Source organism: Lithobates pipiens, unplaced genomic scaffold (assembly GCF_037356315.1).
Source record: "Lithobates pipiens isolate NorthernLeopardFrog02 unplaced genomic scaffold, aLitPip1_a1.2 Scaffold_28, whole genome shotgun sequence".
Classification (NCBI taxonomy): Eukaryota; Metazoa; Chordata; class Amphibia; order Anura; family Ranidae; genus Lithobates; species Lithobates pipiens.
This window is the reverse complement of record NW_027507789.1, coordinates 70,385,523-70,411,434: the sequence shown is the minus strand read 5'-3', so window position 1 is coordinate 70,411,434 and position 25,912 is coordinate 70,385,523. Positions and strand designations below refer to the sequence as shown.

The 25,912-nt window shown below is 45.1% G+C and overlaps 1 protein-coding gene across 11 annotated transcripts in view; it reads right to left on the bottom strand.

The window, feature by feature from the left end:
• The window catches only part of SRCIN1 (SRC kinase signaling inhibitor 1), a 942,827-nt gene that overhangs the window by 64,811 nt on the left and 852,104 nt on the right, over window positions 1-25,912 (bottom strand). For all 11 annotated transcript variants that reach the window (XM_077459382.1, XM_077459389.1, XM_077459385.1 and 8 more), the window contains 3 exons: window positions 12,116-12,407; window positions 10,147-10,396; window positions 9,904-10,058 (listed from right to left, as the gene is read on the bottom strand). In XM_077459382.1, the coding sequence (XP_077315508.1) occupies window positions 9,904-10,058; window positions 10,147-10,396; window positions 12,116-12,407 (697 nt within the window). The remainder of the gene's footprint in view (window positions 1-9,903; window positions 10,059-10,146; window positions 10,397-12,115; window positions 12,408-25,912) is intronic.

Here is a 25,912-nt window from a genome sequence, read left to right as displayed (position 1 = left end):
TCATGCAATATTCCTATTACAAGGGATGTTTACATTCCTTGTAATAGGAATAAAAGTGATCAAAAAATTTATTTTTGGGGAAAAAAATGTCAAACTAAAATAAATAAAGTAAAATGAACAATACATTTTTTTTTTTTTTTAAAGCGCCCCTGTCCCCATGTGCTCGCATGCAGAAGCTAACGCATACGTAAGTCCTGCCCACATATGAAAACGGTGTTCAAACCACACATGTGAGGTATCGCTGCGAACGTTAGAGCGAGAGCAATAATTCTAGCCCTAGACCTCCTCTGTAACTCAAAACATATAACCAGTAAAAAAAAAAAATTAAATCGTCGCCTATGGGGATTTTTAAGTAGCGATGTTTGGCGCCATTCCACGAGCCTGTGCAATTTTGAAGAGTGACATGTTGGGTATCGATTTACTCGGTGTAACTTCATCTTTCACAATATGCAAAAATTGGGCTAACTTTACTGTGTTTTTTTTTTTTTTTTAAGCACAAAACTGTTTTTTTTCCAAAAAAAAGCATTCGAAAAATTGCTGCGCAAATACCGTGCGAGATAAAAAGTTGCAACAACCACCATTGTATTCTCCAGGGTGTTTGCTAAAAAAAACATATATAATGTTTTGGGATTCGATGTAATTTTCTAGCAAATAAATGATGATTTTTACATGTAGGAGAGAAATGTCAGAATTGTCCTGGGTGCTCCCGAACGCCTGATGGCGCTCCCTGCATGTTGGGCCTCTGTATGTGGCCACACTGTGTAAAAGTCTCACACATGTGGTATCGCCGTACTCGGGAGTAATAGCAGAATGTGTTTTGGGGTGTAATTTGTGGTATGCATATGCTGTGTGAGAAATAAACTGATAATATGACAATTTTGTGAAAAAAAAAAAAAAAAGTAAAAGAAATCTTGATTTTGCAAAGAATTGTGGGAAAAAATGACAACTTCAAAAAACTCATCATGCTTCTTACTAAATACCTTGGAATGTCTTCTTTCCAAAAAGGGGTCATTTGGGGGGGTATTTGTACTTTTCTGGCATGTTAGGGTCTCAAGAATTGAAATAGGCCATCAGTACTTCAGGTGTGATCAATTTTCAGATATTGGCACCATAGCTTGTGGACTCTATAACTTTCACAAAGACCAAATAATATCCACCAATTTGTACTTATTTTTACCAAAGATATGTAGTGGTATAAATTTTGGCCAAAATTTATGAAGAAAAAATTACTAATCTGCTAAATTTTATAACAGAAATGAAGAAAAATTCATTTTTTTACAGAATTTTCTGTATTTTTTCTTTTATAGCACAAAAAAATAAAAAAACCCAGCGGTGATTAAATACCACCAAAAGAAAGCTCAATTTGTGTGAAAAAAAGGACAAAAATTTCATATAGGTCCAGTGTTGCATGACTGAGTAATTGTCATTCAAAATGTGAGAGCACCAAAAGCTGAAAATTGGTCTGGTTATTAAGGGTGTTTAAGTGCCCAGTGGTCAAGTGGTTAAAGGTCACTGGTCCCAAAATGTGTCAAAAGTGTCCGATATGTCCGCCGCAATATCGCAGTCACAATAAAAATTACAGATCGCCTCCATTGCAAGTAAAAAAAATAATAAAAATGCCATAATTCTATCCACTATTTTGTAGACACTATAACTTTTGCGCAATCCAATCAATATACACGTATTGCGATTTTTTTTACTAAAAACATGTAGAAGAATACATATCAGCCTAAACTGAAGAAAAAGTATTTTTTTTTAAATAAATTGGGATATTTATTATAGCAAAAAGTAATAAATATTGTGTTTTTTTTCAACATTGTTGCTTTTTTTTTTGTTTACAGCGCAAAAAATAAAAACCGCAGAGGTGATCAAATACCAACAAAAGAAAGCTCTATTTGTGGGGAAAAAAATGCTCAAAATTAATTTGGGTACAACGTTGCATGGCCGCACAATTCTTATTCAAAGTGTGACAGTGCTGAAAGCTGAAAATTGGCCTGGGCAGGAAAGGGGTCAAAATGCCCTGTATGGAAATGGTTAAACTTCCAAACATTCTAAATTTTCTAAAAACATACACCCTGGAGAATTAAATAGAGGTAGTTGCAATTTATGTCACATGATATTAGACAATAAGACATTACATATTTTTTGGTAAAATATAAGAGAGGGGTTACCTTGAGTAAATAGATACCAAACATGTCAAGCCTTAAAAACGTTTGCGCACATGAACAGCGACAAACTACAGTACCCAAAATTGGATGTTTAAAATAACACACTTTAAAAGCCATTACAGGTCATGGAGTTTAGAGATAACCTTGAGAGCACAAGAAAGTTGGCAACAGACTCTCATCTGCTTTAACAGGCAGAAGTCAATTTACAGGACCACGGCAAGGAAGGCTGACCTTCGTTGCTGCAGCAATGAATCCTCAAATATCACAGCAGAAGCATAGATGTCATTTAAGTGACCCTGACACTTTTTAACATTTAACTTTTCATACAAACAAAAATATTGTCATGATTAGTACTCATACCCTGACCACAAGTTGAGTCTTGTGTGAATATAGAAGCGTATCTCAGTTGGAAAAAAACACAGTGCTACATAGAGCTAGGAGGGTGCTGCTCACCCCAAACGAATCAAAGCAGAACCAGTTCCCCCACAAACGGGGTTTTTAGGCAGCAAGAGACAGTAATAGATGCCGGTAGAAGTAATATAAAAAAAGTATTTTAATATTATTTGGTAAAAAACATGAGCTCCACCTGGGCATTTAAAAAAGACAAACTCATATAACAGAGTACATGTAATATCACATAGGAGTATACAAACAGACACAACTATAAGTTACACTGTATAACCTAATAACAGTGAAAATATATATCTAACGCGTTTCAACCCCTTGGGGGGTCTTCTTCAGAGAGATGGTGGTCTGTTAGAAAACAAAACAAAATTACACTGAATAAATAAATCGAGTGTTGTTCATATTGGGAGTACCTCGTATTGATTAATATAGTTTACCCGGTGATGTACTTCCAGGAGTGGATTATAGTACTTCTGATGGAGTTCCCCCAAAGGGTAGTGTCTCAGTTTCCTTTACACATTTAAGGTGTTGCCTGGTCCATATGTATCGCCAGAATGCCAAAGGGAAGAAAGGCAGCGTCAGAAACCCACTGGCGTGGCTCACTGCATACAGATCCACACGGTGTGACTATGTCTGAGGATCTCCCATACAAGCACCCTGATGGGATGGTTGTTTCTACCTGCGGGAATGGGATACGTAGCGTGAGAGAAAGAGAAATCACGGTACCCCGAGTGGAACCTAGTCAGATTGTTGAGGCCAGTCGTGACAATGGGATACATAGTGGACAAGAAAGGGAAATCGCAGTACCCAGCCTGGAATTATGCCAGAGCTCTTTAAACCTGAAACGGGGACTTCCCTCACCCCGCTTGAACAAGGGAACAGGAAACTTGGACGCATATGTCACACGGATCCAAGTGAATCCCTCAGTGTGATTAATCTCTTGTCCTACACTCTATCTCCGGCTGAAAATGGGGTCCTGGCACGCGGCCTAACATTCTGTCCACAGGAAAGTCTGGATGCCTTTGGGGCTATCACCGACATCCAATTGTTTGCACGCAGGCTTTTATTAAAGAGCCTGCATGCAAAGAATACTACTCACATTGATACCACTGATTGGTCCAAGTTTAGTATGAGGGAATTCAAGGCCCTGAGGGATTTGACACTTCTATATGAAGAAAATAATACAGTGGACCTAATAGATCAAATAGACTTGGAAGCGTTACTAGATAACGCAAATGAATCCACATGTAGAACTCGATGCAAGTTCATAAAACCCTCGGGGAAATTCCCACCCCTGAGTCTAAATCCAAATATCGACATATTCGTTAAACAAATATCGAGGGATATTCGTAAGCTGTCATACAGAAAATGTCATCCTGATAATCTAAATAAAGAGGAAACTAAAGCCCTTGACATGCTGATGAGAAATGTCAACATTACAATAAAACCCTCTGACAAAGGGGGTAATGTGGTTCTTATGGACAATCTAGACTACGTGCGGATGTGTCAAGACATTCTAGATAACAAAGAGTGGTACAAGGTCATTCCAAGCAAACTAGTGCAGACCTTCTACGATGAATTTTATAACTTTATAGACACAGCTTTTATCAAGGGAGGCATTACAAAGGAACAACATGCCTTTATTAGAACGAAATATCCAAGGGCAGCCACTTTTTACAGCTTACCGAAGATTCATAAATGCCAATCACGACCTCCAGGTCGGCCGATTGTCTCGGGGAGAGGTGGAATAGCTGAAAATCTCAGCAAAGTAATCGACTCATTCTTACAACCATTTGTCATATGTATGCCTTCCTATGTGAAGGACACTACACATTTATTACAGACAATTGAGCATTACACTTTAACTGAAAACTCCATCTTGGTGGCCATTGATGTGGAGGCTCTTTATAGCTCCATCCCACATAACAAGGGGATTGAAGTTATACAGAATTTACTCCAAGCCAGCGGGAAATACGAATGTGAGGTGAATGAATTCATTGTGGACGGTTTGAATTATATTTTACATCATAATTTTTTTCTATTCAACAACTCCCACTACCTCCAGGTGCAAGGCGTGGCCATGGGTACTTGTTGTGCCCCGGCCTACGCCAACTTGTACCTGGGGGAGTGGGAAAAATCCCTCCTGGATGATGAGGGCCTTGTCGGGTACACGCGTCACATTGTTATGTGGCGCCGGTACATCGATGATGTCCTCATCATCTGGGAGGGATCAGAGACTGCTCTGTTGGAATTCAAATCTTGTATCAATACAAATAAATACAATCTAAAGTTTACCATGACCTATGACACACAGAATATTACGTTTCTGGATGTCGTCATAGGCCGCACTCCAGAAAACTCAATCTATACATCACTGTACCGGAAAAGTACCGCGGGGAAACACGGTACTACACGCGGACAGTTTCCACCCCATTGCCTTAAAACAGTCTATACCATATGGCCAATACCTACGTCTCCGTAGGAACTGTTCAAATGACAGTCTTTTCAAGGAAGAGGCTCACAAGCTTCAGACTAGATTCCTAGCACGAGGGTACAGCCGCTCATGCCTGCGCAGGGCGTATAACAAAGTTGTGACTCTATCCTGCAGGGATCTCTTGTTCTCTAAGAGGACACGTGACGATCCTACTGGGGATCCACTTAGGATCACGATGCGTTTTACCAAACAACATAATATCATTGGTAATATTATTCAGAAATACTGGCCCATTCTAAAAGATGATCCCAAAATCGGATGCTTTGTTCCTACACGCCCCTCCATTTACTTTAAAAGGGCCTCTTCGCTATATGACAAACTAGTGCAGAGTGAATACAAAAGTGCAACAAAGAGATCCAAAGACTGACTTTGGCTCTTTTCCTTGCAATCACTGCTCGTGCTGCAAGCATATCAGACGGGATAAGATTTTTTGCCTACCGAATGGTGGCACTTTTCGACCTATTCATTTTGTAAATTGTCAAACACGTGGGGTAGTATAGCTCATGGAATGCGAATGCGGGGCATACTATGTGGGCAAAACCAAACAGGAATTCCAACGTCACATATCCAAACATGTGTACAGTATGGAAATCGGTAATCATTATTTACCAATTGGTCGACACGTTGTAACAGCACATAACTATAGAATGCTGAAATTCACATTTGTTGCCCTAGATCGCATACATATACCAGCCCGGGGTGGGGATTGGAATAAGACCTTATTACAACGTGAACAGAGGTGGATACACAAATTGGATGCCACCTCTGCCCCAGGCCTGAATGAATCGGTCTCCTTTGCTCCCTTCCTTAAGGGGTTCTCCTCCGGAAGGACACAGTAGAGTCCATTCACTGACCCTTTCCCCCCCCCTCCCTCTTTCTTCCTCCCCCATTAGGCTCTCCTCCTCATCATCACATCTCAAAGACCCCTTTTTTTATGCCCGTCAATGTGCCAGTCATGTTTGTCCTGTAATAAAATGTATTTATATTCTATCAGTTACCTAGAATAAGTCATGTGTCTAATTGTCATTTGTTTTAACTGTTGTTATATATTTTTGCTGTAATCTGCATACCTACTATGTCCATGCTCTAGATAGAGACATGCATTTGCATGCCAATGGATGCACGTTAATCTTGTGAAGTATTATGTAACTATACAGTATGATTGGTGAATTTGATTTAGCTTCCTGTGATGCTGTACCTCGACCAGCCACTTGCCCTCCTCCTCCCCCCCCCCCTCTTGGACTCCCTTTCCCTGTGTTCCCCCTCCTTTTTGTTTATTTTTAATATAATTTATTTTATTTTTTTTCCCCCTTCCCTCCCCCTCCCCATGTTCCCTCACCTCCACACTCCCCATCCCATTACTAGTCCAGGGGGTCCTTGGGAGGTGGTTTGGGATGGACGTGGCATGTTGCGGTATTGGGCATCGCATAACTTTCCTCTCCACCGGGCATATGTTCCTCTTTAACCAATATGGTCCTTTCGCCTAATTATATTTCAATGATGAGGGGGAGAGGGTAGGGTCGACCCTCTGCCGTGACTCCCCGGCAAGGGTAGGAGAGGTTCTTGTCTGTCTTTACACACAAGCCTTCCCGCAGGTCCCTCCTCGTTCTAATGGGCGGGTTGGTCCTGCCCAGGGATGGGGGGACACGTAGTACCTTGCCGGCGGCATCCTTGGATACTTCCGGACGCATACCTCACGCACGTCCGCATGTTTTTGCGGACGTGCGTGACGTATTGACGTCACGCACTTGCGACGGAAGTGACGTCATTTCGGGGCCGTTTTGCGGCCTTCCAGGACGCCGGGGCGGCCACACGTGGCTGACCTTATTGGGCGGCCAGCGTGATTGGGTACACACCGGCTGATGGGCGGGCGGTATGCACCTGCAGCTAATCCACAGGCTTTAAATACAAATATGCCTCCTTACAGGATGTGCACATTCATTTAGGGTGAAAGGAGCGTTCGAACCTTTACCTGTCGGCTGGTGAGCATGGTTATTTCCTTTTTGTTTGACCTGTATCTGGTGACTTATTGCACCCAAGTAAGTTTTTGAAATCAGCTGATTGGTATTCTGACTGACTTAACTAAATTACAGATTGGATGACTCTAGAGAATACGAGTCAGGGACTGCGCCAGTTATTCCCTGTGGACTAACGTTTAGGTCGCTGTCCTTTCCTTTTTCCATCTGGACAAACCTCCTATCAGGCCTTACAACCCAGGTAATAATCTTACCACTGACATGGTTCTTCTAATGAGGCCAATATACCCGCTCGGCGGCTTCTCACACAATCACCATTCACATACACCCAATTCCCACGTATGCACTTCTGTTTAGGCACTTGGTGGCTTTATGGATTATATCACTTCTTCATTGTCCCTTCCTTTCCCCTTTCTCTCACTCACCATTCTCCTGCATGTATTTTCGGTGTTCTTTGTTTGCTTTTTTATACATTTATTTTTCTCACATGCGGGTTTCTCTGTTCACCATTTGCAGCCTTTCCAATTCGTGTCACCACTTTGTGCAATTTCCCTGTCAGCCTCAGTGCCCACTCATCACACACTCACACTTTCTTTAAATTATTCATTTATCACCCCCCCCCCCCCCCTTCTTGGCATAATCCCTCATGCACTGGCACTTTAGTAGTACACTTACACTATTTGGTCCCTTTTCTTAGGCACCTTTGATACCTCCGGGTATGGCCTCTTCTGCCCTTTCTCTGCTTTTTTTTATAAAGCACCCTATATAGTTCTTTGGATGACTAGGGGTGTATTCTCTTTATATATATATCATAAGGACATGATGTTAATAATCTCATGTCATATATACACCCTACGTATAAATACCAAATAATATTTGTTTCTAATTTTGTTTACTGTCAGGATTTTGCTGCAGGTGTGACTCACCACATTTTCTGGGTACCCTCATCTGCACCCACTCCCCAGAATTTCTTTTTGGGGGGTGAGGTATTTGTGTGACCTCCCGTGAGCCACGCCAGTGGGTTTCTGACGCTGCCTTTCTTCCCTTTGGCATTCTGGCGATACATATGGACCAGGCAACACCTTAAATGTGTAAAGGAAACTGAGACACTACCCTTTGGGGGAACTCCATCAGAAGTACTATAATCCACTCCTGGAAGTACATCACCGGGTAAACTATATTAATCAATACGAGGTACTCCCAATATGAACAACACTCGATTTATTTATTCAGTGTAATTTTGTTTTGTTTTCTAACAGACCACCATCTCTCTGAAGAAGACCCCCCAAGGGGTTGAAACGCGTTAGATATATATTTTCACTGTTATTAGGTTATACAGTGTAACTTATAGTTGTGTCTGTTTGTATACTCCTATGTGATATTACATGTACTCTGTTATATGAGTTTGTCTTTTTTAAATGCCCAGGTGGAGCTCATGTTTTTTACCAAATAATATTAAAATACTTTTTTTATATTACTTCTACCGGCATCTATTACGGTCTCTTGCTGCCTAAAAACCCCGTTTGTGGGGGAACTGGTTCTGCTATAGAAGCGTATCTTACCATGATTTCAAAATGGCCCTAACTACAGATTTCTGGTAGTAGTTCCCTTAAGAACTACCTTTGCCTAAATAAGGAAAGCATTTAACCCCGGGATGCGCAACATTCCTGGTAGTTCTTACTACCGCCACTTAAAGAATTTATCGCTATAGCAAATTCTTAAAGAATTACTGCCAATTCCCAGTTTAGGAAGGTAGTTATGGCCTACTCTTATCTGGTGTAAAAGGGATACCCCGGTATTCAGAGCAGGCCGTGCCTGTGCTGGGAAGCTGTAATTTCTGTGACAGCATCCTGCAAAGGGCTGCTACGTCACCTGCCTCATTTAGGAGAGTTCCAAACTGGAAGCTAATTGAAAACAAAAGGGCAAGGGATACAGCTGATGTCATTATCAACATATGGTCAAAGCCCATATTTGCTCAATGGCTCATCACTGAGTGGTCGGAGTCTGATGGGGAACTGAAAGACTAGTTCCCCATCAGGTCTGCTTTGCATTTGAGTGACTGTACAGCACCAGGTGGATTTGAAACTATTGGACCAAATAACTGCTATGGATCACATTTGATTTCAATCAAAAGTGGAGTGGACCTGATGGGGATCCTAGTTTCTGTTCCCCATCAGGCTCCTAGTAAAACAAAAAAAATCGTAGTCAAGCGCCTGTCAGCGTGACCGGCACAGTGGTAGGGGTGGGTGCGAGTGCAATGAGGAAGGACTGCCAAGTAAGAACACTCCTTACTGCAGACAATGCAGATTAATAGAACTGTCTCTGACAGGTACACGAATTGGGCACAAGCACTGACACTTTTCGGTGCTATGCACTGATGAAATTCTAAAGGGTCTATGTGTCCTTCATGAATCCCACCAAATGTTTTTTTTTACTCAAACAGGCAATGCAATGGCAGCCTATATTGCAATAAGATAGGATGTATGCAGTATGAAGTACCAACATGTTTAGCTTTTACTGTACGTGTTAAGTAACAGTGGACATTAATGATTACATGCTGATCTAATAAAATAAAAAAACATAATGTCCAATAGTAGGCCTTATGTGTGACACATCAAAACCCACAACTAAATCCCAGTAAACCCTGTGACTGCTGTAATTCTGATCTTACTCAATTAGCTGAATATATAAAAAAATTCAAGGAATGTTCATTCTTATTTATGCTTCATTCTTCTATATAACAGTAGTAGAATGCCAGAACATAGAGCCATCAAGACTTGCACCTTCAAATTTATCTTGTAAAATGATGTTTATTGTCCAGCCAGTCTTTGCATAGAATGTCTAATATTTGCTCTCTCACCTTGATAAATGATGAATCCTTCTTGCTGGTGACAATCACCTCTCCTGTTCGGGTTGTGGTGATACCATGTGAGGATGGAAAACTACGGCGTGGTGGAGGAGGCGGTGGAGATTTAGATGGTTTCTCAGTCCGATACCTGGGCACTGTCAGTTCATCTAAAAATAACACCAATGTTCAGCTTATTATCCACACACTTCCAAAAAATTATTCTAAGGCTAAATGCAATAGTGCAAGTCTACTTACCTGAGCCCCTCCTTCCATTAGCATCTATTTTGGTACCAAGTTTCTGTGCTTGCTGTGCTTGCTGTGGTTTGCTGGTACGGTGCTCTGGGGTAGATGTTACACTTCCGGTTGGTTTGTGCTTGGCAGCAAAGTCCAAATCTGGAATAGCCTTCATGAGCTCTGCCTGGGTTTCTTCCAAAAGCCGGTTAATATCCTTAGCACTGTACTGTGTCAGCGCGGCTCTTTTCTCCTCCCAGTCACGCTCTGCTGCCTATTGTGGGAATTAGTAAAATACACATGTAAATGGTAAAAAATAGAAATATGTCTCAAAGAACATGTCCAGCATAGGCGTGCGCATGGGGTGCGCCTGGGCATACCCTAATTGGCCCATGCACACAGGGCTCTGGCGCTAGCCTTGTACTTTCCACGCACTACTTTTTCGTCACTTCTATATAAAGAAGCCCAGCTTCTGCATTTAGAAGTGACAGCACTCCTCTGAGTGGCTGCACCGAACCCTCTCCGCCATCCCCAGGCACACCTGGTATGATATACAGGAGGGTGGCCCTGCTGCAATTGACATCATCTGCGGCACCTCTCCCCTCTAATGCCACACTAGGGTAAAAGAGCTGTGGAAGCTTCCACTAAGCTCCTCCTTTGGCTCTAACCTGTCTTATTACAGACCATGTGGAGGAGCCTGGAAAGAAGAATATCTCCTGCATCGAGCAGCGCTGTTATTTGAGGTCTGTGTTGGGAGGGGAGATTTGGAGGGGGGGGGGGGGGGGGGGATTTGTGGCAGTTGTAAAGCTAGCGGAGGAATTTACAGTGGATGAAGGGATAGGTGAGCTTGTGCTAGGATTGGGATGCCAATCCAGTCAAGGATGTGGGGATAGGAGGCGGTACACTGCTGACTCCTGAACTCTAAACTGTTCACCCCTGAACTCTGCACGTATTGACATACATAAATCTCATGTAGGTCTGGAACTAATGTTTACTATTGCAAACCTTAATTTCTCATAAAGTTATTTAGGTTTAATGGTGCCTTCCATACATAGATATTTAGAAGTTAAAATTCATAGTTTTACTTAAAGTAGTTGTAAATCTCAGACATAAAATATAAATAACCCATATCCCTCTGTAGTGTGTACTTGTCTTAATTAAGAGCACTAAGTGCAATTTCTGGCTGCTGCTTCATTACTCTGTTATCTGCATGAATCACTTCTGACAATTTACCTGACACCAAGAGAAAAATGGTGACAGGGGAGGGAGCTTCAGCAGATTGACAGGTTCAACTCTGTTCCTGTGAGCTGTGTGGAGTGTGGAGGGGAGGGCTCTCTTACCTCCAATCAGCTCTCAGAATTCTCCTCACTGAGCTCTGCATAGTCATTTCTGATCTCCACCCCCTTTTTTAATTGAACTCTCACACAAGCTTTAAAATATCTGGACTTTGAATAGTCGTAGAGAAGAGAAGAGTGCAGATAAACCTGTACAACTTATCTAGAGGATTTGTTTTTTTCTCTGTGTGTCACTTGAGGCCAGTTATTTCACTGGGTGTATGCAAGGGTTTACAACCACTTTAACCTTACTTTGTAAAAATAAAACAATTTAATTAAGTGTTTTTAAACAACAAACCGTTTTTGGAAAGTATTGTTAAATACAACTATGACTTTTTTTTTTACTTAAAAATGTGTTGTTTATGTCTATAAAGCACCTTTTAAAGTCCCAATCTTCATAAAATGTACGTATTTTGCATACTATGGGATGTGGTGCCATTAGTCCTTATCTCCCCCACCTATTTTTAGAGATTTGTTTAGCTTGTAAAGATTATTTTCAAGTGACACGAATTCATGTGCAAAAACTACAACACTTCAATTATATGAATATGAAAAATTACTATATCATTATCAACATCATCCTCATACCAACTACTCAACGAGTGTAATGGCTTTCTTCAGGAGTATAGTCCATTCTGAGAAGGTTTCTCAGATCTTACCTCAACAGACTTCTCTGCCCCAACCTTCTTGTTCTGTGTTTCTGATACAGTCTGGGTCTTCACAGTCACCATCTCCCCTCGGGTAGGATTAGTAGTAAAAGAAGCAGCATCTGTGTGACACACAGGTTCCCATTTGTGTGTCTGTGATTCATTCATCTGAGAAAAGTTTGTTGGGGGGCTGGAGGGCAGCTCAAAATTTGTGCTTTTTGAAAACTCCCCATCACTGGCTGTTTGCTTGGGGGAAGGATTGTTAAGGTTCTCTGGTGTATTCCACACTCCTTCATCTACTTGTCTGGAAAATGGAAGAAAGCAAATAGATAAGGTAATTAGAACAAAGTAAGAAGAGAAAACTGCTACTGGGCATATAGACAAAAAAGCACACAATGGGGACTAGGGATATAAAGTAAGAAAAATAATAATAATATTACTGCCTGTCCTTATTTTTAGTTGTTAAATACTTGAACTCCCATGATGAGTAATTGCTACATTGGCAAAGATTATGTTTGCACAAGCAATATTGTTACTCTCAATAGGATACCTACTAATTCAGCAGGAAAATGTGGCACACCATGAAAACTCAATATGCCTCACTGATGCTGCTAATGGTGATGATGGTGGTTTGGTAACAGTTGCTAGTAAATTGCTTTCATAGTGGCTTTTATTCTCGATACGCTACTTTTAGTGCTGTTGCTTGTTCCTAGTGACAAACTGTGTTCTCCATTTAGTTCCTAATTCCATGCTTCCTCTATCACTTGTAAAGCTCAGAAAATGGCTCAATCATCACTAACAACCACTCATGTACATATACATGTACTTCATCTACAATCTGTCATTAGTTCACGGTTTGGTAGTCTATTAATATATTGTCTCATTTTGTCCACTATGTCCTTTAATATTGATGAATGTCTTCAGAAAAAACCCAATAAAAATATATGAGATCAATGATGTGATCCCAGAAGATAGGCAGTTTTATGGAAGTTATTATCCTCCACTGAGTCACTCTTGGAACACAAAAAATAGGATTTTTATAACAGCTTAACTGTAAAATCCTTTTCTTGGAGTACATCACGGGACACAAAGCCACAGTAATTACTGTATGGGTTATATAGGCACCTTTAGGTAATGGACACTGGCACACCCTAGACAGGAAGTGTAGTTCCCTATATAACCCCTCCCCTTACAGTTTGGTAGCAAAGTAATACACGTGTAATCAGAAAGAGGGGAGGGACCTCTGTGTCCCGTGATTTACTCCAAGAAAAGGATTTTACAGTTAAGCTGTTATAAAAATCCTATTTTCATTATTGTACATCATGAGACACAGAACCACAGTAATTACTGTATGGGATGTCCCAGAGCAATGCTATCTGAGGGGAGGGAGACACAAACAAAAGTAGGGTGCAATCAGACCTGATGACCTATACTGCTGCCTGCAGCACACTGCGCCCAAAGGAGATCTCCTCATGTCTTCTTACAGCCACCTGATAGACTCTGTTGAATGTATGGACAGAAGACCAAGTTGCGGCCTTGCAGATTTGAGCCATGGAGGCTTGGTGATGCACTGCCCACGAAGCAGCCCTGATGGAGTGGGCTTTGATTTGAAAAGGTGGAACTTTCCTCCGCAAACCATAAACTTGAATAATTACTTGCCGAATCCACTTGGCAATAGTAGATTTTGACGCTGCCTGTCCTTTTCTAGGACCTTCAGGCAACACAAACAAAACATCCATTTTCCGAATCTGAGCAGTCGCCTCCGAATAGGTTTTGACTGCTCTCATTACATCCAGAGAATGTAGTGACATCTCTTCTGTAGAACAGGGTTCTGGAAAAAATGAAGGTAGAACAATATCCTGGTTTAGATGAAAACCTGAAACCACCTTCGGCAAAAAAACTAGGATAAGGAGGCAATACTACTCTATCCTTGTGAATGATTAAATATGGCTCTTTACAAGAAAGAGCTGCCAATTCTGATACCCTTCTTACAGAAGATATGACCACCAGAAAAACTAGCTTTCTTGTCAAAAGGACCAAGGGAATATGTTGTATTGGCTCAAAAGTTTCTGTAATGCCGGCAGAACTAAATTCAAGTCCCAAGGGTTCAGGGGTGACCTATGTGGTGGATTAAGCCTCATTACCCCCTGTATAAAGCTACGGACCAAAAAATGCGAAGCAAGTGGTCACTGAAACAATATCAATAAGTCCAAGGCTGTCAGAGAGGTTACCTGGCTGGATGGATGGTTGGCCGCTCTAGCGCACACCAATGTGCGTTGGCGTGCGTGTTCCTGTGCGCACGGGAGAAGACCCTGATGTGCGCGCTAGTGTGCGGACGCAGGTTTGCACGCGTCCCTGTGGGCTCTGGCTCGTGTGTTTCTGTGAGCACCATACTCTGTGGTGCTTTCTGTCTTCTCTATCAGGGGCTGCGAGTCGGATACATAAGGGAGACCACCCTCTGCCCAAGTGGACTCACTGGTCATGGGGTCTGATAGAGTCCCTTGATAGGAGTGAAGCTGGCCTGAGTACTAACCCCATATGAAGAAAGGCAAGAATTCTACCTATAGCATACTTTCTAGGATGCCAACCCCTGGATTCACACCAGGAAACATATGCCTTCCAGACTCTATAATAAATGACCCTGGAAGCTGGCTTCCTTGCATTAATCAATGTAGATATCACTGAGCCTGAAATCCCACGATTCTTCAGAATGTGGGTTTCAATAGCCAAACCATTACATTTTGCATGTAATGCAATCTCTAGAGTCTCTAGGTCCTTTCGGTTCTGGTCCATTTCCCTTGAACAGTTGCCTCTTCCAGGACTGCTCCCCAACCCGAAAGGCAGGCATCTGTTGTTACCACCTTCCAGGTAACTGGTAAGAAGGATTTCCCTTTCCGCAGATTCTCAGATATCCTCCACCAATTGAGGCTCTGGCGCACTTTTGGCGACAAGCGCATGGGAAAATCTAGCGCCTGGACCTTCTTGTTCCAGGCAGACAGGATACAGTTTTGCAGCAGTCTTGAATGAAACTAAGCATAGGGAACCGCTTCGAATTAAGCCACCATCTTTCCCAATAACCTCATGCAAAGGCGAATAGAAGGAGCCTTCTTTGCCCTGATGACCTGAACCAGCTCCTTTATGGCGCTGATCTTTGCCTGGGGTAAAAACACCTTCTTCTGGGCTGTATCTATAACCAGACCCAAGTAGTCTTGTCTTCTTATTGGCTTTAAAGACGATCTATCTAGGTTGAGGACCGAACTTAAGTATTCCAGGTAGTTGACTGTGGTGACCATGCTTTGGTCTAAGCAGGCTACCGACTGGTCTATCAAGAGCAGGTCGTCTAGGTATGCTATAATTGTTATACCTTGAGTCCTTAATCTGGCTAGAGGAAGGGCCAGAAGTTTTGTAAACAACCGAGGTGCGATAGATAGACCGAAAGGCAGAGCTGCCAACTGAAAATGAAGTTTTTCCACTTCGAAACGCAGATATTTCTGATGAGCGGGGAAAATAGGTACATGCAGGTATGCATCCTTGATGTCGACTGACGCCAGAAGTTCTGCTTGTAGGATGGAGACTACTGATCAGATTGATTCCATGCGAAAAGAGCGGCATTTCAGGAACCAGTTTAGATCTTTGAGATCTAGAATGGGTCTGACATCTCCATTTGGCTTTGGCGCCGTGAAAAGATTTGAATAACACCCCAACCCCTGCTCTTCCAAGGGGACCACCATGATTACTTTTTCTAATACTTTTTCTAACGCTTGAAGGAGAGACTTCTTTTTCTCTGGATCTTTGGGAACATTTGACCTGAGGAAACAAGGAGATGGGAATTCTTGGAACTCTAGTTTGTAACCTAGAGCTATTGTGGAGACCACCCATCTGTCTTGAAACTCCTCCTGTCAGACCCTTGATGGAATTGAATTAAATTGTAGCAATCTTCCCCCCACTCAAGCGAGCGGGGGCGCCCCTTCATAAAGAGGCTTTAGCGTTCTGTCTTGTGGGTTTCCTCCCCAGGACTTCTTTTGTCCCTGGGGTTGACCCTGGGGTTTACCTCTTGAACCTGACAGTGGAGGCCTTCACGACTGCCTGGAGGCTGATATCCCCGTCACTGGAGAAAGAGCCCATTTAATTAAGGGACGTTTACTCCTTTTCTTAACTGGCAAAACTGTACTTTTTCCGCTTGATATCTTTTGGATATATTTGCCCAAATCATCCCCAAACAGCCTTACACCATGGAAAGCAAACCCAGCCAGGAGCTTTTTGCATGGAGCTTCAGCTGACCAATTTTTGAAACTGTGTTTGAGCGAACAGTCCGCCCGTGTGTAGGCTACTTTCGAAATGAGCAAACTGTTCCCGCTCGGAAAGTCCGCCCATTTCGAGCGCGTGTACAGGTAGGCGGGGCCCGCGAGGGAGACGTCGCGGGCTCCGCCGCCTGGAATGGGCTTAAAGGGGAACCCCAACGCCGAAAAAAATCGGCGTGGGGGTTCCCCCAAAGTCCACACCAGACCCTTGTCCGAGCACGCTACCCGGCCGGCCAGGAAAGGGGGGCGAGCGAGCGCGCCCCCCCTCCTGAGCCGTACCAGGCCGCGTGCCCTCAACATGGGGGGGTGCCTTGGGGAAGGGGGGGCCGCGCGGCCCCCCCACCCCAAAGCACCTTGTCCCCATGTTGATGAGGACAAGGGCCTCTTCCCGACAACCCTGGCCGTTGGTTGTCGGGGTCTGCGGGCGGAGGGCTTATCGGAATCCGGGAGCCCCCTTTAAGAAGGGGGCCCCCGGATACCGGCCCCCCACCCTATGTGAATGAGTATGGGATACAATGTACCCCTACCCATTCACCTGTGAAATAAAGTACAAAAAAAAACACAACACAGGGAAAAAATATTTTATTGCACAGCTCCGGGGGTCTTCCGTCTTCGGGGGTCTTCTCGCCGGACTCCTCCGCTATCTGTGTGTAGCTCTTTTACTAGCGGAGGAGTCCGGCTTTCTTCCTCCCCGCCGCCGGCCTCTTCTCCCGACTTCGGGGGTCTTGTCCCCCTCTTCGGTTCTTCTGCCGGGCCACTGCGCCTTCTTGTAGCTCTTTTGCAGGCGGTGGCCCGGTCTTCTGTCGCCGCTGCCTTCCGTTCTTCTGTCGCCGCCTTCGGTTCTTCTGCCGGGCCACCGCGCCTTCTTGTAGCTCTTTTACAGGCGGTGGCCCGGTCTTCTGTCGCCGCTGTCGTCGCCGCCGCCTTCCGTTCTTGTTCTTCTTCTTCTTCTCCAGGAGATGTTGACACGTCGCTCTCTCCGGCCGGAATGCCAGAGCCGCGCTGTGCGGTCACTTATATAGTGACAATGGGGCGGTGTCACATGGTATATGTCACATGGGTTGGTCACATGGGTTGATGTCACATGGGGACTATGACATCGTAAGGGGGCGGGGTCACCATGTGGCCAACCCATGTGACATATACCATGTGACACCGCCCCATTGTCACTATATAAGTGACCGCACAGCGCGGCTCTGGCATTCCGGCCGGAGAGCTCGTCGAGTCAACATCTCCAGGAGAAGAAGAAGAAGAACAAGAAGAAGAACAAGAACAGAAGGCGGCGGCGACGACAGCGGCGACAGAAGACCGGGCCACCGCCTGTAAAAGAGCTACAAGAAGGCGCGGTGGCCCGGCAGAAGAACCGAAGGCGGCGACAGAAGAACGGAAGGCAGCGGCGACAGAAGACTGGGCCACCGCCTGCAAAAGAGCTACAAGAAGGCGCGGTGGCCCGGCAGAAGAACCGAAGAGGGGGACAAGACCCCCGAAGTCGGGAGAAGAGGCCGGCGGCGGGGAGGAAGAAAGCCGGACTCCTCCGCTAGTAAAAGAGCTACACACAGATAGCGGAGGAGTCCGGCGAGAAGACCCCCGAAGACGGAAGACCCCCGGAGCTGTGCAATAAAATATTTTTTCCCTGTGTTGTGTTTTTTTTTGTACTTTATTTCACAGGTGAATGCGTAGGGGTACATTGTACCCCATACTCATTCACATAGGGTGGGGGGCCGGTATCCGGGGGCCCCCTTCTTAAAGGGGGCTCCCGGATTCCGATAAGCCCCCCGCCCGCAGACCCCGACAACCAACGGCCAGGGTTGTCGGGAAGAGGTCCTTGTCCTCATGAACATGGGGACAAGGTGCTTTGGGGTGGGGGGGCCGCGCGGCCCCCCCTTCCCCAAGGCACCCCCCCATGTTGAGGGCACGCGGCCTGGTACGGCTCAGGAGGGGGGGCGCGCTCGCTCGCCCCCCTTTCCTGGCCGGCCGGGTAGCGTGCTCGGACAAGGGTCTGGTGTGGACTTTGGGGGAACCCCCACGCCGATTTTTTTCGGCGTTGGGGTTCCCCTTTAAGCCCATTCCAGGCGGCGGAGCCCGCGACGTCTCCTTCGCGGGCCCCGCCTACCTGTACACGCGCTCGAAATGGGCGGATTTGCCTCCTCCTTACGTGGGCGAGTCCGTTCATTTCAAAAGTTGAGCGAACTGTTTGGCAAACAGTTCGCTGAAACAGTCCGCTCGTGTGTGGGCAAGTCCGCTCATGCAAATTTTGAGCGGACTGTTTGCCGAAACTGTTTGACGAACAAGGTTGGGCAAACAGTCCGCGCGTGTGTACGCGGCCTAAGGATTGACATACTCCAATTGCCGTCAATGCAGGTTGAGCTACTGAACTTGCCAAAGAAAAAATGTTTTTTTTTTTTTAACAGGAATTCCAACTTTTTTTTTTCTGAACAAACAAAACAATACAGATGCACAACAGCTCAGCCAACATCTGGCCATCAACAGGGAAGGGACCCATGCAGGGGTCACAAAGTATTGTTATAATATCAGAAAACATTCGAATATCTATGACTACCGTAGTATAACAACTGCAATAGATTGTCAAAGCTCTTGCTCCGTGGGGGGACTAACAATAAGCTAGCTCACCTAGATTCTCCCACAAACCCAGGTTGGTCTATTAGGACGCCAAGGAGGGCCAACATATCTCAGAGAGGCTACTTAATTAAGCAGTGGAGGGTTCCGCTAACCACTTACTCCAGACTTTATCATGTTTTTTCGGACAGCCTCTGTGTGCATAGGTAAAGGGGTATTACATTGTTAACTAGTAATTTCCATGAGCCTATAGAGGGAGGAGTCTTTCGCTTCCAGCATAGGACAATGGATTTCCTGGCATAGAACTGTAGGAGACCCAACAGGGTTCTCTCAGCCACTCTCTCTCAGGGCCCCAGGTCCTCCACCAGCCCCAGCAGGCATATTTTTGGGGTAGGAGCAATAGAGATACTCAGCAGCTCACTCACCTCCGAAAGAATCTGCGACCAGAAACCTGCAATTACCAGGCAGGACCAAAAGATGTAGCTATAGTCCCCGGGAGCATGGTCACAACGCCAGCATTCCGGGGAGATAGAAGACTTCATCTTGTGCACCCGAGCGGGAGTAAGAAACACCCTATGGACAATCTTATTGAATGAGGCAATCTCTCAAGGAAACCAGTATTTTAAAGGGGAAGTCCCACACGTCCTCCCAATCCTCCGATTCCATCCCCGGAATATCCCGGCCCCATTGCTGGTGGAGCCTGGACAGCCCAGGAGAAGAGACCCGGAGGAGATGTGCATACAGCACTGAGGTGGGTTTTTCAGCACAATCAAATCGCAAAGTCCGCTCAAGGTCAGACTGCACCATCTGCCCCTCACCTGGAGGGAACTGAGCCCTGAAAGCATGGGACAACTGTTGAGATCTGAATTTGTGCGAGAGTGGGACATTGTGATGAGATATTAGGTGATCAAAGGAGAATATTGTGAGATCTGCAGTGATGTCAGAGAGAGCCCTGATGTGGTACCTAGCCCATACCACAGTATCTGGGATCTTGAGAAGTGCTGTAGGTAGGGATTGTTCCAGAGCGGGGCGTTCGGGATACAGCGGTCCGAGGATACCCGTCACAGGTCAGACCTTCCCTCCAGGCTCTAAGGATGGTACGCATGGAAGGGGTTAGGTCGTATGGAGCCTTTGGACCCTGCAAAAGGAGATTCGACAAGGCCTCCGCAGACCGCAGCACCGCAGCCTCAGTGGCCCAAGCCGAGTTGGCTCTATCTGGAACAAGCCACCAAAATGCAGTGACCAATTGAGCCGCAATGAAGGATTTATGACAGTCCGGGAATGCTAAGCCCCCCTGCGAACAAGGGCGCATTAAGGTAGATAGCTTAAAGCGGGGGGGGGGGACATGGACCCCAAAAAAAGGAAGAAAAATTTTTGTTTAGTTGGGAAAAGAATGACTTGGAGATCCATCGAGGGCAATGACAAAACAAGTATGTAAATTTGGGAAGGACTTTCATCTTGATGAGATTAACGTGACCCAGTAGGGACAGAGGGAGGTTCTCCCATGCTTTCAGCTTGGCTTTAACTGAGTCGATTACTGGAAGCAAGTTCATTGGAATAAAGTCAGTCACGCCCCCTGAATCACTCACCCCTATGTAAGTGAACTTGTCCACCCATTGTAGCTGAAGAGAAGCCGAGGTCTCTTTTTCTAGCGTCAGCATCGATAGCCAGCAGCTGCGACTTTGCCCAATTAACCTTGAGCCCCGTTACCACTGAGAATTCTTCCAGAACTGACAAAGCCCCCTGCAGGGAGGGGCCAGCATCATTCAGGAAGAGGAGGAGATTGTCTGCATACAAGGCCACCCTCTCCTCCAGCCAGCTCAGCCGTAGATCTTTAATGTGTGTCGAGACACGTAGCGCCTCCGCCACTGGTTCCATGGCAATGGCAAAAAGTGCCGGAGAGAGAGGGCAGCCCTGCCGTGTACCCCTGGAAAGTTCAAATACAGGAGATAGACGACCCCCCAAGCGAATGGCAGCCGTAGGTGAACGATAAATGGTCTGTAACCATTGAATGAATACCAGTTGAAATCCCATTCTCCGCAGAATCTCCCACAGGAAAGGGCACTCAATTGAGTCGAAAGCCTTCTCAATATCGAGAGAGGCAACCACACTAGTACTGCGATTGTCATGGACGTTAGTAAATAATCTACGAAGGTTGATGTCTGTAGACTTGCGGGATATGAACCCGGTCTGATCCGAGTCAATGAGAGAGGGGAGTAATGGATTTAGTCTAGTGATAAGGAGTTTTGTTAGGATTTGTTAGGATTTTGAGGTCAGTATTAAGGAGTGCTATGGGTCTATAAGAGGCACATAATTTGGGGTCTTTGCCCGCCTTAGGGATAAGGATAACATGTGCATGTACCATGGAGGGTGGGAGAGAGTCCCGTTCCAGGCAGTGTGTGAATAGGGTGGCCGGCCGGGGGGCCAGCGTGTTACCGTGTCGGGAGACCATCTGGGCCTGGAGTTTTGCCAGTAGATAGGGAGTTAATCACAATCTGAACCTGCTCCGTGGTTATTGGAGCAACTAGTTGAGATCTCTCGGAATTCGAGAGCCAGCCAAGGGCTATCGGATCCAGGAGAGATGCCAACTTCCCCTGGTCACAAATCAGAGGGTAATGTGGTGGTATATAAAGACTGATAAAAGCCATGGAAAATTTGTAGAATAGTCTCAGGGGAAGAGATGGCCTCCCCCACGAGAGAGGTGAGCTCAGGGATCACGGTACTAGGGGTGTCATGGTGAGACATCATTACCAACAGTCTGCCATTTCTGTCCCCCTGTTCGAAGAACTTCTGTTTCGTGTTATACATTTCAAGTCTAATAACCTCTGTCAAGTGTAGATGGAGACTGCGTTTAGATGCCTGCAACGCTTCAAAGTTTGAGGTGGAGAGGACCAATCCGTATTTGGCAGAAGCCAACCCCACCTTGCCCTCCAAGGCTGCCACGGCAGCAGTCTGTTGCACCCTGACCGCCCTAATGGCCGAGATGTAATGGCCCCTTGTATATGCCTTGAAGGCATCCCAAACTATCTCCGGAGAGGATGACCCTTCATTAGAGTCCCAGTAATTGCGAAGGGCCAGTGGGGTTTGATCGGCTATGACAGGTTGGGAAATCCATTGACTACCCAGACGCTACATAGAGCCATTACGAGGGGCAGAAGTTTGCAGGGTGATCTCAAGGGGGCTGTGGTCAGACAAACCGCTGGGCAATAAGCAGCTGCTATAACGTCCGACAGCAGAGAGGGATTGGCAAACGCGTAGTCAATTCTGGAGGCAGTTTTGTAGGAGGTTGAAAAACATAAAAAGTGGATGGGAATTTCCACCTCCAGACTTCCGTGACACCCGCAGATATCGCCCAATTCGACAACTCCCCGTTGAAAGACTTAGGTGGTATGGGTCTATCTAGGACTGGGGAGAGGATGGCATTAAAATCGCCCAGCAGTAAAATTTTGTCAGGACAATAGGGGGCAATCCTCTCCAGTATAGCATATAGAACCTCGGCTTTAAAGGGCGGCGGCACATATATACCAGCAAAGACATACCTGTGCTGCCATAGCGTGAGTACCAGTATCACATACCTACCCAGCGGATCTGTGTGAACCACCTCTACGACACATGGGAGAGACCTGTGCACTAAAATGGAAACTCCCCTCGTATATGTCGAGTAAGAGGCATGAAAAGTCTTTTGCACCCAGGGCATGTTCAGAGCCCTTAGCTTTTGCCCACCAGGTGTGTCTCCTGCAGAACCAGAACAGCTGGATTATATTGTTTGATATATTGGAAAAGAAGCCCTCTTAAATTTTGAGTTGAGGCCACGCACATTCTAAGACACCACTGAGAAGGTATCCTGATCATGTGATGCCATATTCACAGTGACCATCATAGATAAAGGAGGTTAGTAGTAGTCGAGCAAGTGACACCTGGTGAGCAGCAGTGGAGCAAGAGCCATTGTACATAAGACACAACAAAAACAGAAAGAAAAAACATTCAACCAAATTAAACTTCCTCAAACTTCTAGTGCCTACCCGACCAGATTGGAATTCCAACTTTTTATTGGTTGGATCCGTAAGCATTTGAGCATTGTCAGAAATACAAGTCAAACTTTTAGTCACAGAGGATATAGCAGTGTCAATTGCTCGTATACCCCACATCTTTGTAAATTATTCCTCTATAAGTGTTGAAAACTTTTTTACGAGGGAAAAAATGCTTATCTGGGTGATCCAACTCAGAATACATAAGCGTTTCCAGCAATGAATGGACAGGAAAGACACGCAAAGCTTGAGGAGGCTTCAGTGAACCCAAACAAGAAGTGGGATTTCCAACTGACTCAGTTAAGGGTAGCTTAAATGTGGAGCGGAGAATTTCAGTAAGAGAATGCACCAGCAAGTTCTCAGCCTGTGAAGCTGAAGAAGGTCTTTCCCCACTTGATCCCTAGGAAGAAGAGTCATCAGTCTCTTCACGGTCCCCTGGGGGGGAATCATCTTCCCCCTCCCACTGTTCCTCCGTTTGAGGGTCCTGGGTGGTAGAAGGGGACCTAATGCATTTTCTTCCACTCTGTGAAGATGCAAATAAAGCCTCTAATCTTTCCTCCAAACCAATCATGGCTGAGGAGAAAACCTCCTCGGTAATATATACAGGGGCTGAAATGCCGAAAGCAGTTGCAACCCCTGACAACCCCAATGGCTCGCTCTGACCAGCCTCCCTAGGCCTTTCAAAAGGTGTACTTATAGCCTACACAGCCCCTGCGTTGTAAACGTTGAAGCCCTGCCCCCTCACGATTTCTCACCGTGCCCCCCCTCATTCTTTAAAAGAAATACTGCTTTCCCGCGCAAGCAGGGCTCTGATCTGACCGGATCGGTATGTAGGTGGGGGAGGGGGTGGAGGAGAGCTGCTGGAAGAAAACCACGTGCTATGGCGGTGGCGGCGGGAGCAGCGCGGCATACCAGCGTCTGATCCACATTCCCTCGGCCTACTGGAGAGAAATAAATACTTCAGTCCAGGTGGCGGCTGTGTAAAAGAAAAGCCCCCTTTCCAACCATCTTACCTGAGGCTTGGGACTGGAGGAATCGTGCAGCTTGTACTGACATAGAGCGAGAATGACAAGCATGGAACAGGTACATGCAGCTTTAGGTGGCAGCTTTAGGCATGACAACATTTACTTAAAGGAGAAAACCCATAAGAATTAGAAAATTCCTTAGGAATCTCCACTTGCCTTATCCAGGTGCAGGGTTCTGTGGTAACCCAAACAGACCTAATCTTCACCACTCACAGTGGGCTCAGTTTAAAAAACCTTCAACCTTTTTATCAGGGGCTCCACACCCTTGGACCCGTACAGCACCCCACCAGGAAATATGGCTGAAAAAACCAAGCACTGGATCCCAGGGTCCAGCGCTCTAAAAAGACAAGCTTTACAGGCAAAACCTAATTTATTTTGACACGAGGGCCGGGTACCATTCAATTCGGCCTAAAAAGACACTTTGAATGGATCCGGTTATATAGCTTGCCCCAGCAAAGGAATATTCCAGTGAAGCTCAACCTACTTACTCGTGACCAACACCTAAGACACTGGCGAAAAAAAAAAACTGAGGTAATCCCAGTAAGGCGAGGGGTTATATAGGGAGATAAACTTCCTGTCTAGGGTGTGCCAGTGTCCATCACCTAAAGGTGCCTATATAACCCATACAGTAATTACTGTGGCTCTGTGTCCCATGATGTACGATAAAGAAAATATCTTAGTAACACATCTTATAAATGATCAATAATAATTTCAAGATTCCAAGACTAGGTAAGCATTACTACCCTAACCACTTGATCCCTAGGTCAATTAGTTTTTTTTTTAAATAATACACTTTAACCACATGCCGACCGGGCCATAGCCGAAAGACGGCTACAGCGCAGTTGGCTTATTCTGGGAGGGCGTCCATAGGCGTCACAGAATCTTGCTCCCGCGCACACCCTGGGGCGCGCACCCGGGAACACCCATGACCGCCGGGACGTTTACCACATGATCACTCCATCAAATGACAGAGCGATCACTTGTAAACAAACCGGCGTCATGAGGTTCCTCCCTCCCCTCTCTGTACCGATTGGTACAGTGAGAGAGGAGAGGCGGAGAGATGGCAGCAGCGCTGTGGGCTGGATGTGAAGTGCCCACAGCGCTGCTCAGTGACAATCCTCTGCCCATACTCTGCAACACTCTGCCAATACTCTGCCCACACTGTGCAATACTCTGCAACACTGAAATAATCTGCCAATAATCTTCCAATACTCTGCCAATACATTTTAAAAGAAACAAAGAATTATTATTTTTTTTACTGAATTTGCAGTCTTTTTTGATTAATAGCGCAAAAAATAAAAAACCCACCAAAAGAAAGCTCTATTTGTGTAAAAAAAAAGGACAAACATTTAATTTGGGTACAGTGTTGCATGACTGAGTAATTGTCATTCAAAGTGTGAGAGCACCAAAATCTGCAAATTGGTCTGCTTAGGAAGGGGGTTTAAGTGCCCAGTGGTCAAGTGGTTAATGAGTGTTAGTGAAGTAAAGAACAATATAATACCCAATTTTTGGATAAAATATAAAAGATGATGTTAACAAACATGTCATGCTTTGGAATTTCACACACCTGTGGAATGATGGCAACATTCAATTGTCCATAGATGATACTTTAAAGCCTTTACAGGTTACCAGTTAAAAGTTACACAGGATGTCTGGAGTTAGAATTATTGCTCTCCTTCTGAAATTCTCAGTAATACCTCACATGTGGTACGATTGCTGTTTACATATGTGTGCATTCACATTTGCAAATGGAAATCCAGATGAATGCTTGATAAAGAGAGATTTATTTATTAAAATACCAGCGAAGCATTTTGTGATAACTTTTCACTTCTTCAGATTAAAGTCAGTGATTGACAGGAAAGCTTCAGGCCAGGTTTT